The sequence below is a fragment of the Pelophylax lessonae genome (genome assembly GCF_965119305.1).
Source record: "Pelophylax lessonae genome assembly, chromosome: 1".
Classification (NCBI taxonomy): Eukaryota; Metazoa; Chordata; class Amphibia; order Anura; family Ranidae; genus Pelophylax; species Pelophylax lessonae.
Genome location: NC_138768.1, coordinates 727,344,216 through 727,362,070, shown reverse-complemented (window position 1 = coordinate 727,362,070; position 17,855 = coordinate 727,344,216). Strand labels below are relative to the sequence as shown.

Here is a 17,855-nt window from a genome sequence, read left to right as displayed (position 1 = left end):
TGTTACCAGTGCATCTACCCCCAGTGGTATTCTCGTCCCAGACACAACCTGTCCAACTTGATGTAGAACTTGGAATCCACTAGATCCACCTGCAGAGTTCCCCAACATTGGTAGATTGCCAAAAAAATTCTCAGGAAGCAGGGACCGCATGGTCCCAGCATTAGTGGCTGATAACTGGAAAACCCCCATCATTTTTCTATACCTGGAATGTGTACTGGCGACAGAGGCCGCGCCTGTTGTACCCCAGACGGAATGAGGTTCCCTTCCAGAGTTGCACGGCTCCTGGTGGTTGATTATATGCCACTGTAGAGGCATTGTCGGATTGAACCTACAACTGGTTCGTCCAATAATCTAGAGCAAGGTGTACTGGCAAAAAGTTTCAAGATATCAATGGGCAGTATTCTGTCTTGTGGAAACCAAGTCCACAGAACTGTAGCCACCTTTAAACCAACTGGAGCGACTTGCCTCAACCCCTGAAAGGAAGAATTTCGCCCTCTCCAGATTCCGAACCATCAACCACCAATTTTAGCTCTGCAACACCCCGGGAACAGAGCCCTCTGGCAATCCAATGCTTGGATCTTCATGTTCCAGACAGAGAGAATAATTCTCTACAAAAAAACTTGGAGTAGGACTGTCCTTAGGGAACATGCTTTAACTAGATACAATTTTCTCCTGCAGAAATGTATCGAAAGAAAACCTGAAGCCAACTGCTTCCTGATCAAGGATTATTAGGGTGTTATTAGGGTATAGCAAGTCCAGTACCGGGGCTTGGAGCTTTGCGAACCCTCGGCAGCTGTGGCTAGCTCGATGGGGCTGAGCCACAAATGAAAAAAAACACAAGTTTCTACTGCAATTGCAGAAATCTTTTATGAGCCTGGAAAAAAATGTCACATGATGATATGCAATATTGATGATTATGGACCCTGAAATCTAACTCCTGGAGAGGTCATCACTAAACAGACCGCGCCGATCTGAAACAGAAGGATGCCCATCGGTTTGTGATCTTAAGATAGAACTCATGTCCCCATTTAGTTTTGGAACCGATACCATTTAGGGGTTTTACAATAATGAGCCCATAGCTTCTGCTCTAAGAGCCAATGCAAGGCAAAAGACTGACGCTATGGCAAACCCAGAAGGTCCCATGAGGTGTATTTAACCTAGAACATTTCTGCAGGCTAAAGATGCTCTCAAACCAGAGCATCCTCAGATGCCTCCCTCGCTCAGGAGGGGACAGCTTACAGCACCTGTTCCCAGGCAGTCCCATCCAAGTACTAACCAGCCTTGATCCAGCTTAGGCTCCGATCAACGGCGATCAGGCATGTTCCTCCGGTTTGATTGATCTGCCAGTGTCCATTCACCTATAGGTGGCGCATAACCCACATAGTAATTGTTATGGTTGCCCTGTGTCCTGTGATGTACAATAAAGAAATTTGATTTTTATTGGATAGGTTTTAGAGCAGAAAGTAAATAATATAAATTTTCTTTTTTTTTTTTTTGCAAAATTGTCGGTCGTTCTTTGTTTATAGTGCAAAAAATCAAAAATGCAGGAGGTGATCAAATACCACCAAAAGAAAGCTCTATTTGTGGGAAAAAAGGACATGCATTTTATTTGGGTACAGTGCTGCACGACCAGGTAAATGTTAGTTAAAATAACGCAGTGATGTATCGCAAAAAATGGCCTGGTCCAAAAAGGGGGGGGGGGGCAGGTAAACCTTTCCAGAGGTGAAGTGGTTAAAAACGCATCCAATTCCCATATATGTGAACCGAGCCTTAGGCGATCACAGACATTGCATGTGATTTGCACCACATTGCTGTGCAGATCATATGCGATGTCTGTGCTATGCACATTCAACCATATAAACTGTATGGCCGAAATCGCATCGCACTCGCACCAAAATGGTGCAGGACTCTTTTTTTGGTCCGCACTGGAATCATTTTGCATGGGTATTCACACCTACGTGATCCCATTCCTGCACAATTTGACAGTTCGCACTGCAATCTGAAAACTGATCATTAACTTTACATTGAAACCCCCAGCGGTTCACAGAGGTCAGTGTGCGATTCAGGTGCGATGCGGGAACCGGCTCTGAATCGCAGGATTTCATGCATCGCACTAGTGTGAACCAGGGCTAACAGAAGCTGGCAAAACCTAAAGGGAAGCTATTATAGTTTTTGGTTAGTTTTGATTATTTTTAAATGATGTTATGCCATTAAAAAAAAAATGAATTAAAAAAAAAAAAAAAAAATTATGCTAGGTTCACACTACTGCGGCTTCCTTCTGGCTGTGTTTGCTTGGGCGCAGCAGCCCATTCATTTGAAATAGTTGCTGTACCTACAGAAAATGCAGGGAAAAGGTCCCTGCATCTTTTACAAAATCACAACCACAGGGAAACAGTATTGTGTTACACACTGCAGTTTCCAGTGAGTGGGGGTGCCATGAAGAATACACGTCACCCCCACGTGTCTTCTAACAGCAGCGCATTTTTGATGTGGGTGTGGAAAAGCGCGTGATTACCCGCAGTCCTGCACCTGCTTATAGTGGGAACCTAGCCTTACAGGTTTATAAACCAATGTTTTATATTTGTCTTTTTAGTATAATATGTAGTCTTAGCATTATCTTATCACATGCATATGTATTTCCAGAGCACTATGGGTTACCTAAAGAGAGCACACCAGTAGCAGACTACCCTGCTGGCATTGTCCGACTGAAGCTTTAGACCAGCATGTCCAACCTGCGGCCCGGAACCGCAGGCAATGCGACCCACTGCCCCCTGACAATTTTTTTTTTTTGCTGCGGAAGGAAGTCGGGTTGGGGACACGGCCACAGCGGCTTCCAACTAACTGTAGGCCCTGGGGAACAGATGGCCTTTTTTGACCCCTGGGTGGACGATGGCAACGCCAGCTGCGGGAAACTGATGGAACGCGGTAAACTCCTGCCCTATGATGTCTTGAAAGCACGTCACGGCAGGTCCCCTATGAATTTTTGGAAGTATAGGCAACTCCACCACTTCTTTGCCGTTCATGGCCCTGCAATCCGTCCCCAGACCTCTCTTAAACACTTTGAATGTCTGTTCATCCAGGACGACCCCATCCCTCATATGGTTTCTGAGTTGTACCAACTACTAGATGCTGCATCCTCTGCTTCTGCACCCATATGTACTCGGCTATGGGAGCGGGACCTGGGAATACAACTTACTGACGCCCAGCTTTCTTGTCTTTACCAACTGACTCACTCGAGTTCGGCAGACTCTAAGATGCAAGAAACAAATTATAAGCTCCTGACGCGCTGGTACCAGCAGACTTGGCACGCATCTATCCATCGGCCTCCTCTGCATGTTGGCGAAACTGTGGCGGTACCGGTACCCTGCTGCATCTGTGGTGGGAGTCCCCGGTGATCGCCCCTTTTTGGCACGACATCCGGGAAAAGGTCAAAACTATCCTGGACCTGGACGTGCCTTTTAGCCCCCTCCATTTTCTCCTGCACGTGCCCTGCATGCCGCTCAGCCGCTATAGACGTAGCTTGCTACCCCATCTCCTTAATGCTGCGAGGAGACTGATCCCGATTTATTGGAAGCGGCCGCAGGTCCCGGGCAGGACGGAGTGGCGGCGGATGGTGGACACCATCAGAGATGTGGAGGACTGGGTCGCTAGATGTCGTGGGACAAGGGAGCGCAATGACTCGAGGTGGCGAACGTGGGCTGATCACTCAGGTGATCTGTCCGCGGTGCCCTCGAGCCTAGATCATGCCCTGCTGGTGTTGGCCGATCCTTCCTTAGCAGCCCTTCCCAGGCCCAGCCCTTAGGCCCCTTTCCGTAGGATGTCCTTGCTCTTCAGGTGGACGGGAGGATCCCGTGGGGGCGCGGTGCTGGCAGTGCTCCGGATTCTGGCAGGTACGATCTTCTTTCCCCCTTCCTCTTTCTCCTTCCCTAGGCCTCTTTCTTTTCCCTCTCTCTCCCTACCTTCTCTTTCATGTTTCCTCTCCTTGGTATCCCGTTTCTGGATTCTTCTCTTTGTTTTTCCTCCCTACATGCAGCCCAATCTACCTCGAGTGGGCGATTTTTGTGAGTGTTTTGGGAAGTCTGCTGGAGTTAGTCATGTTGTGTCTCCCTCTTCTTAGGCCCCTCCGCTTGCGGAGCTGGCCTGAGGGCGGTGCATCTCTTCTGTGTGGTCCCATCCTGTTGCTGGACACCCCCCCACGGCCAGTTAGCAGTGGTTGGGGGTGCCTGGGGGGGCGCCGGCTGGGGCTCCCCTGGGATGTGTATTACACCCTCTGGAACTCACAGACGTCTGAAGTTGACTGTGACACGTAGCACCCGGCAGGCCACCCTGTTATTTTCCACTGAATGATGGTTTTTGCACTATGTTGTGTTGATACATGCGGCTTCTTTTTCACTGTGTTACGTAGCACAATGCACTTTTATGCCCCCTGGGGTGTGGCACTGTTCCACTAACACCCCTACCCTGCATTTTTGTTGTCTCATTCTTGTCTGTACTCACGTACACTAAATAAAGATTAATTAAACTAACTGTAGGCAGAGGCTGCCTTGGGGGGGGGGGCATGTGCAGTGTTTCTGACTCCTACCACCATGACCACTTCAAATCACTGAAGTGGTCATGATGGTTAGAGTGTTCCTTTATTGTCTCTCAAAAGAAGTAAACCTCTGTATACTGATTCCATTTAATTTGATCATCCTCTAGTTGTGTTAAATTAGTGCGGGGGGCACGGCAGCATTTTATTACACGCCTTAACTATAGTATATATTTTATATGTGGCCCGAGAAATTTTCTCTACACTCAATGTGGCCCAGAGAAGCCAAAAGGTTGGACACCCATGCTTTAGACTGAACAACTTGACAAAAGAGTCATCAGTCCTGTGTGTAAATTGCAACTTTATAGAGTACTTTTAAACTGTTCATGCAGTGCAAAATAACAAGTTTACTATTTGCTGCCCTCCCCAGCAGTACATCCTAACATTCCCTTTGCTCCCCCGCCACTGAATATAAATACAATAAACCTCCAATAAAAATCCTAGTTCTGACTACAACCACTGTAGGTACAAAATCTCAATACAACATACCAGAACAGGTTTGGATAATCAGAAGAAAAAAAAAAACACACCTAATCAATACATCTTAAAATCAAAAACCATTAAAATCTTGGCCAAGATTAGTAGCTTTAGAGCCGGTTCACACTGATGCGGCTGCGGCGATCGCATGTAATGTCGGTGCGCACTGCTCCTTTATTACATGCGATCGGCTGTGCGGTGTGAGTTTAGCCATACACTTTGTATGGCTAAATTCGCACCGCACCAAAGACGCACAGGACCCTTTTTTGCAGCCGCATCAGGATCGGATCGCACAGCGGTTCACACTTGTGCGATCCGATCCTGTGCGAACTGCAAGATCGCACTGTGATATGCGATCAAACTGGGGGTGTCATTAAGATTACATTGACACCCCCAGCGTATCGCATATGGCAGTGTGAACTGCCAGGGGTGCGTTTGCGATGCGGGAACAGGCTGCGAATTCGCAGCCTTCCCGCATCGCATAAATGTGAACCGGGGTTCAGGTGCCTTTTTAATGCTGCTTTTCTCTTGTCAGGAGAAAGGTATTCAGAAGAGCCTAGTGTGCATGAGACCTTAATTAAACTTGTTGTTTTGCTGTGCATAGGCAAACCAACAAGATCATTTAACTACTTTTAACATCTTCCTGCCGGTCGTAGGCATATATGCGGCCTCTCGGCTGGTGGGCTTTTACACCGTGAGGCCACATATATGCGGCCCTATGTAAACATCTTTCTGTGCTAAGAGCACGTGCCCAGCACAGAGACCAGCGTGTACCAGAAAGCTCCAGATCCATACTTGTGATCGGGAACTTTCAGGTCACGTAACGGCCAATCACAGCGCTCACGTGAACCGAATGCTTGCCTCTGCCCAACAACACTTAGAACCTCCTAAAGGGCCGGGAGGCAGGTGTAAGGCGTTAATTTCCTCTTCAAACAACTGATAAGACTAAGCCAATAGTAAACACTTGCATAGGATTAAAGCTTACCGGTTTCATTCCAGTTAGCATGCCGATGTATCCAGCAAAACATGTAGACGAGAAAACGGTTTTATTATTCCTTTGGAAATTCACGTTGACAACCAGTGGTTTAAGGAGCTCAGCGACCATCCATGAATTGTTCTTCACATCCCATCTAATAATAATAATAATAATAATAATAATAAATAAAAAAATAAAAAAGGACTACTTCAACACCGGACACTTTCACCCCCTTCCTGCCCCAAGTGCTGTCACATTTTAAATGACAATACAACACTGTTCCATAATTACATTTGTATCATTTTTTTTTTAGACACATCAAGCTTTCTTTTGATTGTATTTATTCACCAAGTTTTTTTATTTTATGTTAAATAAACAAAAAAAATACTAACATTTAAAAACAAAAAAACAAACAAAACTGGTTTCTCTTTCTTTTGGTTATAACATTTTGCAAATAAATAATCTTTCTTCATAAAATTTAGGTCAAAATGTATTCCGTTATATTTCTTTGGTAGAAAAAACTCAAATCATTGTATATTATTTAGTCTGCGGAAAGTTATAGAGTCCTCGGACTATGGTACAGTGCCTTGAAAAAGTATTTCTACCCCTTGAAATTTTCAACATTTTGTCATGTTACAACCAAAAACGTAAATGTATTTTATTAAAATTTTTATGTGATAGACCAACACAAAGTGGCACATAATTGTGAAGTCGTAGGAAAATGATAAATGGTTTTCAAATTTGTTTACAAATCAATATCTGAAAAGTGTGGTGTGCATTTGTATTCAGCCCCCTTTACTCTGATACCCCTAACTAAATTCTAGTGGAGCCAATTGCCTTCAGAAGTCACCTAATTAGTAAATAGAGTCCACCTGTGTGTAATTTAATCTTAGTATAAATACAGCTGTTCTGTGAAGTCCTCAGAGGTTTTTTTGAGAACTTTAGTGAACAAACAGCACCATGAAGGCTAAGGAACACATTAGACAGGTCAGGGATAAAGTTGTGGAGAAGTTTAAAGCAGGGTTCGGTTATAAAAAAAAATATCCCGAGCTTTGAACTTCTCATGGAACACTGTTCAATCCACCATCCGAAAATGGAAAGAGTATGGTACAACTGCAAACCTACCAAGGCATGGCAAGGAGAGCATTAATCAGAGAAGCAGCCAAGAGGCCCATGGTAACTCTGGAGGAGCTGAATAGATCCACAGCTTAGGTAAGAGAATCTGTCCACAGGACAACTATTGGTCGTGCGCTACACAAATCTGGTATTTATGGAAGAGTGGCAAGAAGAAAGCCATTGTTGAAGGAAAGCCATAAGAAGTCTCATTTTCAGTTTGCGAGAAGCCATGTGGGGGACACAGCAAACATGTGGAAGAAGGTGCTCTGGTCAGATGAGACCAAAATTTAACTTTTTGGCCTAAAAGCAAAAGGCTATGTGTGGCAGATAACTAATACTGCACATCACCCTGAACACACCATCCCCCCCATGTTGTGGGGATGCTTTTCTTAAGCAGGGACAGGACAGCTGGTCAAAGTTTATGGGTAGTTGGATGGAGCCAAATACAGGGCAATCTTAGAAGAAAGCCTGTTAATAGTCCGAAAAACACTTGAGACTGGTGCGGAGGTACGTCAATGACCCTAACCATACAGCCAGAGCTACAATGGAATGGTTTAGATCAAAGCATATTCGTGTGTTAGAATAGACCAGTCAAAATCCAGACCTAAATCCAATTGAGAATCTGTGGCAAGAAAATTGCTGTTCACAGATCCTATTTTGCAAAGAATGGGAAAAAATGTCACTCTCTAGATGTGCAAAGCTGGCAGAGACATACCCAAAAAGACCTGCAGCTGTAATTGCAGCGAAAGGTGGTTCTACAAATTGACTCAGGGGACTGAATACAAATACACACTACACTTTTCAAATATTTATTTGTAAAACATTTTGAAAACCATTCATTATTTTCCTTCCCCTTCACAATTATGTGCCACTTTGTGTTGGTCTATCACATAAAATCCCAATAAAATACATTTACGTTTTTGGTTGCAACATGACAAAATGTGAAAAATGTCAAGGGGTAGGAATACTTTTTTAAGGCACTATACATAGTTTATAGGAAAATCGATCAATTGTGACGGCCTATTTCATTTCTTGAGGCCCTAAAATGCCAGGACAGTACAAATACTCTCCAAATGATCCCTTTTTGGAAAGTAGACAGCCCAAGGTATTTAGTAAGAGGCATGGTGAGTTTTTTAAAGTTGTAAATTTTCTCACAATTTTTTGGAAAATTAAGAAATGAATTTAAAGTTGTTTCTTTGTAATATTTTACACACACACACTGATAAGCCGTAACTTTATGAACACCCACTTTAATGGCAGGACCCAAGATTTCCTAGCAGAACTTTGCCCAAAGGATCGCACTGCCTCCAGCCAGGTAAGTGATACACACACCTGACCATCAACATGAAAAGAAATGTGATTCATCAGACCAGGCCACCTTCTTCCATTGCTCCACGATCTAGTTCGGATTCTCACGTGCCCATTGAAGGTAAGTTCCGACACCTTTCTATTGGAGCCAGCAATAACTTTTTCAGCAATCTGACCTATTGTAGCTCTTCTACTGAATCAGACTACGTGGACCACCCTTTGCTCCTAAAGTGCATCAATGAGCTACAGTTTTGGCGTTGCCCTGACCCAGTCATCTAGCCTTTGCAATTTGACTCTCGCTTCCCAATATTTGTAGCTTTCAACACATCAACTTAAGGGACATGTTCACTTGCTGCCCAATATATTTAATTTACTTTCAAATGCCATTGTAACGAGATAATCAATGGTATTCACTTTACCTGTCAGGGCTCATAAAGTTATGGCTGATCGGTGTATATACATATACTGTGTAAGCAGCCAGATCACGTCCCAGGAAAATGAACGGCTGCTTTGATTATTGGCAAATAAATTCTTCTCTTTCATGAAATGTGCCTAGTGAAAAGTATAGATCTTGGTGGGTTCGTCAACATGTAATCTTTATTTTACAAGTATCTAGTGTAAGTATCTGATATATAAAATGTCTGAGAGGTGTGTATCCAAGCGCAAGCTGATAGAAATGTGCTTACTCACCCCAGAAATAATCCAAAATCCAGATTTCTTGCATGCAATAACTTGCCTGTATATGAAAAGAGACATTTTAGAAGCTAAAATAGTTCTTAACAAGTTACGCTAAACTAGAACGAGCAAAAATGGAATGTTACCCGAGGTATCTTGTGCCACTACTGAAGTGCAAACAGAAAAGACTTCATAAAAGATGTTGAACAACATAATTTCCCCTGGAATGAAAGGTAAACAGAACAGGGTTATACTCTGAAGCTTGAGGCCAATAGACAAGATGTAAGCCTTGCCTCTGCTTACATTAACCACATCTATATAGAAGGATCACAGGCGCTCTGTGATCATTCCAGAGAGAAGAACGGTCAGCTGTGTTTACAACAGCTGACAGTTCTCTCAGTGGAGAGCGATCCCAGATGGCTGGCAGCAATCGTAGCTGCCAGCCCCCTGCATCGGAGTCCCCGCTGCCAAGTGGGGGCAGGAGTGCGCCACCGGCGGCGCGACTGACGTACACCTACATCGGTTCGCGCAGTAGGGGCTGCCTGCCGCAGTAAAACTGCTGCGGGTGGTCCCTTAAGTGGTTAAAAAGGCTTTAGTGTGGTGGGCCCCAATGGTTCATACGTGCCCTGTGCAGGTTATACCACTCTTACACAAAAATGTTGCAAAATATAATAAATAATATACCAGCAAACTCCAAACTAGGCCACAGATATCAAACCAGTCCATAAGAAAAAACTACCCATCTACCCTATAGCAACTCGACTCCTTTTTTCATAATCTAACCTGTCCTGGAAAAATGACAGCCAACATCTGATGTGCAGATGAAAGTTGGCCCAACTGCATGGGATACCTACCCTCTTAAAATCATGCACTGTGGTTGGGTTGTAGGGTGGATGTAACATGAAAGGTGCCATGATTCCCTGCTGCATTGATTAACCTGAAACACAGTTTATAACCCCTGCAGGACTACAGAAAAAGGCTTTAGCGATGGGAATTTGGTCTTACATTAGCAGCAGACAGCCACAGATCACCTCAATTTAAGATCTCTTCTTTATCTGAGAATATTCAGGGTGGCTGATTTACACATCCCTAGAAATGCCCATAGTAACTAAGCACAGGGGACTGTTTTACATAAAGGAGTTCAGAATCTTTACACACAAAATTTTTTGAATATTAACTTCAAATATCCAATCATGTGCAGATGAAATAAGTGAACTCCCAACCTCTTTAGTAAATCAGGCTGATAATGTCAGCATTCACATGTACTGAAGAGTCATCCCAGCTGTCAGTTAGCAGTTATTGATGCTCTTAGTAAACAAAGCTTTGTGTTTGTATCATGTAATAGTCTAAGGCCGGGTTCACCCATATGCAATGTCAGACATCACATGCGATTCACACCGCATTGTTTTGCAGATCATATGCGATGTCTGTGCGATGCAAATTTAGACATACAGGTTGTATGGCTGAATTTGCATCGCATTCATACCAAAATGGTGAAGCACCCTTTTTTTTGGTCCACACTGGAATCGGATCGTATGGGTATTCACACTTATGCGATCCGATTCCTGCGCCATTTCACAGTTTTCACTGCGATCTGCAAAACCGATCTGGGGATGTCATTAACTTTGTATGACACCCGCAATGGTTTACACAGGGCAGTGTGAACCGCCTGCGAGAGACATGCAATGAAGGACCCGCACGGGAATTGCACTGATTCCTGCATCATATATGTCTGATCTCAGCCTAAAGGGTGTACCCCAATGTCTCCCTAGGCAGAAACCGTACAGGTATGATATACTGCTGCGAGCTGAGGAAGTTATTATTACCTTTTGTGCCACTTACCCCACCGTATTAGATTGTAAGCTCTTATGAGCAGGGTCCTCTTAACCCTCTTGTATTGTATTATATTGTAACTATACTTTCTCTTTTTAAATTGTGAAGCATTGTGCAAACTTTTGGTGCTATATAAATCCTGTATAATAATAAAAATAATAATTCCTCTGCTTTTATCCACATGTTTTCTAGTGCTGATAATAATAGAACTGGTAATAAAGACGAAAACCCAGCATTATAAAATTATACCTAGTGGTACGCCAGCTGCATCTGCAACGCCTTTTATTTCTTCATCAAACGGGGATGGAAGATTTCCAATAAGCAAAGGCTGTAACGCAAACAGGTTAGATGTTGAAGCATTAACAATTCCCAACTATACCTCACATAGGTTTAAAGGGCAAGTCCACTTCTAACAAAAAAATAAAATAATTTATATTATATATATATATATATATATATATATATATATATATATATATTACATACACACACACACACACACGAATATATTTATTTACACACATAAATTATTTATTCACACACACACACATATAAATATATTTATTTACACACATAAATCTATTTATTCACACACACACACACACACACACACACACACACACACACACACACACATATAAATATATTTATTTACACACATAAATCTATTTATTCACACACACACACACACACACACACACACACACACACACATATATATATATATATATATATATATATTTATTAACACACACACCATATACAGTTACTCCTTAAGCTTTTTTTTTGTAATGTAGTGTTGATAAAAATTATCTTTGTGGTTTAATGCTTTAAATTACAAGGAGGGAATGTAGAGCACTTCATTTATCACAGTATATTTCATGAGAATTGTTTGTATGGCCACACAGCCTGTTTCATTCTAAACATTCATTTTCATTCAGAACTTTCGATCTGTGATTTTCCATTGAAGTGATATATGATCAAAGCAAACAATTCTTATTTCATGTATCTTCTACACAGCAAAGAACACATTATTACAAAATGATCCTCATGTAAGTCCCTGTTCCCACAGGAATATGCGCTCCAACATGCTGCCAGACACACATGCACATATTGTAGGATTGTAGTGTAGGCTTTTCTAAACCTAGCAGCAGAGCAGAGGTGTAATACACACATTCGTAGCAAGCTGGTACTTTAGTGCCTGGACTTTTTCATATTAGCACAGATGGTCAGAATGATGGCTGTTTGCCTAAAGTATTATAAAAGGAACATCTAATATGTTCTAAAAAAACGAATGTCACCATAGACTACACCACTAGCCACTGAATTACAGAAATGTCTCTTATGTACAGAGGGCCAGGTAGATTTCTTCCTGGATTTTTTTATAAAGGAGGTGTTTGTGAGTACCAGTCTATGTTACTATATAATAAGGGTTTTTTGAATGTGTCACATGATGCTGGTGCTCCGTCTGTCTATCGGTTTCTAAAGATTTCCAATGAAAAAAAAGCTGCAAAGCCACGGGCACTGTGGGGGGGGGGGGGGGGTCATGGACCGTCGGTCCATTCTCGCCCGATCCGATCCAGGTTTGACGGATCGGATGTCAGCGGACATGTCTCCGCTGAAACCTGATGCCCCATAGGGATGCATGGGGGGGACCGTTCAGATCCGCCAAAAAAAACCGACAGGTGGATCTGAACGGTCCGCCTGTGTGAAAGGGGCCTTAGAATCTGGTGCAGCTGTGCATTTTAGCCAATCAGCTTCTAACTTCAGCTTTTTCAATTAAACTTTCAAAATAAAACCTGGAAGCTGATTGGTTTCTATGCAAAGCTGCCCCAGATTTTATACTCTCCAGTTTTAGTAAATAACCCCATGTATTATACAAACAACAGTGAATATTTATTTGCAATGACACTTTTTAAGGCCTCATTCACATGGGCGTACCTATTTTTACTCCTGTAAGAAGGGCCATCCATGTTCACCCAGGCTGGATGCACAGATGTTCTGTACAGACCTGCACAAAGCCTGTTCAAATCAATAACAGGTGGCCGGATGCACAGATCTTCAAAGGCATCCTAGAATGCATATCTATGCAGGTCTGATGCACAGATCAGAATTCAAACCGACTGAGTCCTGATCTGTGCATTGGACCTGCACACATATACACTCTGGGATAGGCAGCCCTGTGTACGGATAGGTACGCCTGTGTGAATGAGGCTTAAAAGTTTGCAGCAGGATTGAATCTTTTTTCCAATTAAGCGCTGACTGTTTGTATCCATCTATGGCAGTGTCACTGTTATGAGATTCTCAGCATAACAATTCTAATGTAAACTCCCCTTTTGCTCCCCTTTTTATCCAAACTCCTTGAACGTCTGGTCTACAACCGACTGTGCGACCACCTTGCCGAGAACAGCCTTCTTGATCCCCTTCAGTATGGATTTCATCCTCAACACTACACAGAAACTGCTCTCCTATAACTAACAAATGATCTACTAACGGCCAAAACCAATGGACACTATTCTGTTCTCCCACACCTGGACCTTTCTGCTGCCTTTGATACAGTTGACCACCTCCGTGACTGTTCTCTTCACTGGTTCTCTTCCTACTTATCCAACCGCACCTTTAGCGTTACTTACAATTCTACTTCCTCCTCTCCTCTTCCTTTCTCTGTTGGGGTCCCCCAAGGTTCTGTTCTTGGACCCCTCCGATTTTCAATCTACACCTCCTCTCTGGGTCAGTTGATAGCCTCCCACGGCTTCCAATACCATCTCTACGCTGACGATACCCAAATCTATCTATCCACCCCTCAGCTCTCTCCCTCAGTCTCCGCACGTATCACTAATTTACTAACAGATGTATCAGCCTGGATGTCTCACCACTTCCTCAAACTCAATCTATCCAAAACCAAACTTATAATTTTTCCTCCACCATGTGGTCCTTCCCCCGATCTCTCTGTCAATATCGATGGCACAATTATCAGCTCATTTCCGCATGCCAAGGTCCTAGGTGTTGTCCTGGACTCTGAACTCTCCTTCAAACCCCACATCCAAGCACTGTCCAAATCTTGCCGCCTCAACATCCCCAACATCTCCAAAATACGCCCCTTTCTAACCAAAGACACAGCAACGCTCCTAGTTCACTCCCTGGTCATCTCTCGCCTCGACTACTGCAATTCCCTTCTCATTGGCTTACCTCTACACAGGCTATCCCCCCTTCAATGCATCATGAATGCTGCTGCCAGACTCATCCACCTTACCAATAGCTCAGTGTCCGCTGCTCCTCTCTGTCAAGCCCTCCACTGGCTTTCGCTCACCCAACTAATTCAATTCTACATCACTAGCCTCGTCTCAAAATACCAACCTAATCGCTCTCTTCATTCCTCTCAAAACCTCCTGCTCTCTAGCTCTCTTGTCACCTCTTCCCATGCTCGCCTCCAGGACTTTTCCAGAGCCTTTCCAATCCTATGGAACTCCTTACCCCAATCTGTCTGATTATCTCCTACTCTATTAGCTTTTAGACGATCCCTGAAAACCCTCCTCTTCAGAGAAGCCTATCCTACCCTCACCTAACAACTATACTTCAATTTTCTCCATCAGCCCATCCCCCACGGTTACTTGACCCTCCCTTCTAGATTGTAAGCTCTAACGAGCAGGGCCGTCCAATTCCTCCTGTATTGAACTGTATTGTAACTGTATTGTCTTCCCTCATATTGTAAAGTGCTGCGCAAACTGTTGGCGCTATATAAATCCTGTATAATAATAATATAAACATAGACTATTCAGGCAGCCATATTTATTACACCGTGATATCAACAATTTAGGTCACAGCAACTCACCAATTTGTTATCCACTATATCAATAAGTTCTGGAAAAATGGATTTTGCCAGGTTCTTGATATGCTGAACTAGTTCTTTTAGCTGCAGGAAAAGATAAAAATAGACAATGATGTCATCATTGGAACGTTTTAGGTTTACTACAATGATGACCACAATTACAAAAAGCGTTTCTTATTTTTAAGGCATCAGTTTAAAGCTGGCCATACACAGATCGAGATTCAGACTCTTTAGCAGGGACTGACCGAATTCCAATCAGTGTGTGGCTTTCCCCGCCTGACAGAAGTTGAGCAATTGGTCGCCTTCCGTTGAAGGAACATGTTGGAAAATGTTTCTTGATTGGTAGCTGCAGCCAATGGTATTGCGCAGAGCAGGTAAGAGTCCATTCACACTTGTGCAACTTAAAAAAAAGTGAGATTTCCATTGCAACTTTACCCTGCGAATTTGATGCGACTTGGGATAAGTGCGACTTTTTTACGATTCCGAGTTTGGCATGGATTTTAAGGGGAACCCCACACCAACATTTATCAGGCTCCCCCAAAGTCCATTTGATGGATCTACAGTGGGGGACATTTTTTAAAAAATGTTTAATATAGGAATTGTCAAAAAACAGGTGTTGTGTTTTTATTTACTTTTTTACACTTTTTTGGTGAATGAGTAGGAGTATACTCATTAATATGGGGGGTGGGATCTGGGGGCTTCCAGATTCTGATAAGCCCCTCCCCCCCAACCCACAGACTGCCACAACCACCAGCCAGGGTTGTGGGGAAGAGGTCCTTGTCCCCAACAGCTTTGGGGGAGGTCCAAAGTCGCATGACAAGTCGCACAAGTGTGAATGGAGCCTAAGTATAACATGTTTGTTATTTCAAAAATATAGCCTTTACAACTGCTTTAATGCCCAAACCCTGTTTTGTAACTTTCACATGTGTTAGTAAAACTGTACATATCATCATAACTACTTTGTACATCCAGGTGGATTATACCTTGTTTTTTTTCATTGGGCTTTCATTTAGTGGTAAATGGTAATGGATATCTCCTGATTTCTTTTCTTTATTATCAAAAAAAACTGGCCCAAAATAGTAAAAAAAATATTGCAAGCGAAGACGGAGCTGTCATCCCCCCGGCTCAGCGGGGATCGCGGATCGATCCCCGCTGAGCAGCACGGATCCGCCTACGGAGGCGGACCGTGTGAAAGAGCCCTTACACATATATGCAGTGCCCAAGAAGAAATCCCACTTCCTTAATGCTGCATATACAGGTGCATCTAAAAAATTTCAATATCATCAAAAAGTAAATTTATTTAAGTATTTCAATTCAAAAAGTGAAACTCATTTTTTATATAGATATGTTGCACACAGAATGATAGATTTCAAGCATTTCTTTCTTTTAATTTTGATCATGGCTTACAGCTAGTGAAAACCCAAAATTCAATATCTCCGAAAATTAGAATAATACACAAGACCAATAAAAAAAGAAGGATTTTTAACAAAAAATGTTGGCTTACTGAAAAGTATGTTCATGTACAGTATAGTATAGTAGGCACTCAATACTTGGCATGGAGGAGATGAGTCTGTTGCACTGCTGAGGTGTTATGGAAGCCAAGGTTGCTTTGATAGCAACCTTCAGCTCATCTGCATTGCTGGGTGTAGTGTCTCATCTTCCTATTGACAATACCCCACAGATTCTCTATGGGGTTTAGGTCAGGCAAGTTTGCTGGCCATACAAGCACAGTGATACCATGATCATTAAACAAGGTATTGGTACTTTTGGCAGTGTGGGCAGGTGCCAAGTCCTGCTGGAAAATAAAATCAGCATCTCTATAAAGCCGGTCAGCAGAGGGAAGCATGAAGTACTCTAGAATTTCCTGGTAGAGGGCTGCGCTGACTTTGGACTTGATAAAACACAGTGGACCAACACCAGCAGATGACATGGCTCCCCAGATCATCACTGACTGTGGAAACTTCACACTGGACCTCATGCAACTTGGATTCTGTGCCTCCCCACTGTGTGTGGTGGTTCTTGAAGCACTGACACAAGCTGTAGTCCACGCCTTGTGAATCTCCCCTAAATTATTGAATTACCTTTGCTTCACAATCCTCTCAAGGCTGCATTTATTCCTGTTGCCTGTGCACCTTTTTCTACCATACTTTTTCCTTCCATTCAACTTTCCATTAAAATGCTTGGATACAGCACTCTGAACAGCCATCTTCTTTTGCAATGACCTTTTGTGACATACCCCCCATTATTGTGTAACTTACTGAAGCAGACTGAGAGACCATTTAGGCTCAGAAAACCTTTACAGGTGTTTAGAGTTAATTAACTGATTAGAGTGTGACACCAGTCTACAATTTTGAACTTCTTCACAATATTCTAATTTTCTGAGATACTGAATTCTGGGTTTTCACTAGCTGTAAGCCTAAATCAATAAAATAAAATAAGTTTTCCTTCTTGAACTGAATTACTGAAATAAAATAACTTTTTGATTATATTCAAATTTTTTAGATGCACCTGTATGTGTGAGGTGCATAAAGCATATCTCACTGGATTGTTCCATCTTAAGGCCATCCGCCCCTGCACGTTATATTAGGCTGAGGTCCAAGTAACGTTTGGAGTACAGCTAGGATGCTACATCCTTGGTTTACACAATGCAAGTCTATAAGCCGATTAATTAATTGAAAATTCACTCCAATTCTCTTACTTTAATCTCTAACTTCTTTCCATCCCCTGAACTACACCTTATTATTTACTTAAATGTATGATCTTGGTGAAAGGTGTTTCTGGTCCCTTATTTCAAAGTAAATCCTTCTCTTAATAAGTATGTTACATGGCTGCAAGCAGATACGCCTAAGTGTAAGATTACAGAAATACGCTTGGGAACTCTTTATCTACAGAAATAATTGTCCAATTATTTACAACTACAAAGAGTTCGATGACTGAATACTGTTCTGTACGGGTGCTATAACCATACCAAACTACAATCCTTCTTTGTTGTATTGTATAAACACTTTGCAACAGCAATCATGACTTGTTCCCTTGAGAATTCTTTTGTTCAT

At 42.7% G+C, this 17,855-nt stretch overlaps 1 protein-coding gene across 1 annotated transcript in view; it reads right to left on the bottom strand.

Annotated features, from left to right (window-relative positions):
- The window catches only part of ASAH1 (N-acylsphingosine amidohydrolase 1), a 42,307-nt gene that overhangs the window by 17,220 nt on the left and 7,232 nt on the right, over nucleotides 1-17,855 (bottom strand). Inside the window, exons 4-8 of the mRNA XM_082253419.1 lie at nucleotides 14,806-14,886; nucleotides 11,223-11,301; nucleotides 9,287-9,361; nucleotides 9,156-9,201; nucleotides 6,051-6,195 (exon numbers count right to left, since the gene is read on the bottom strand). Of these exons, the coding sequence (XP_082109545.1) occupies nucleotides 6,051-6,195; nucleotides 9,156-9,201; nucleotides 9,287-9,361; nucleotides 11,223-11,301; nucleotides 14,806-14,886 (426 nt within the window). The remainder of the gene's footprint in view (nucleotides 1-6,050; nucleotides 6,196-9,155; nucleotides 9,202-9,286; nucleotides 9,362-11,222; nucleotides 11,302-14,805; nucleotides 14,887-17,855) is intronic.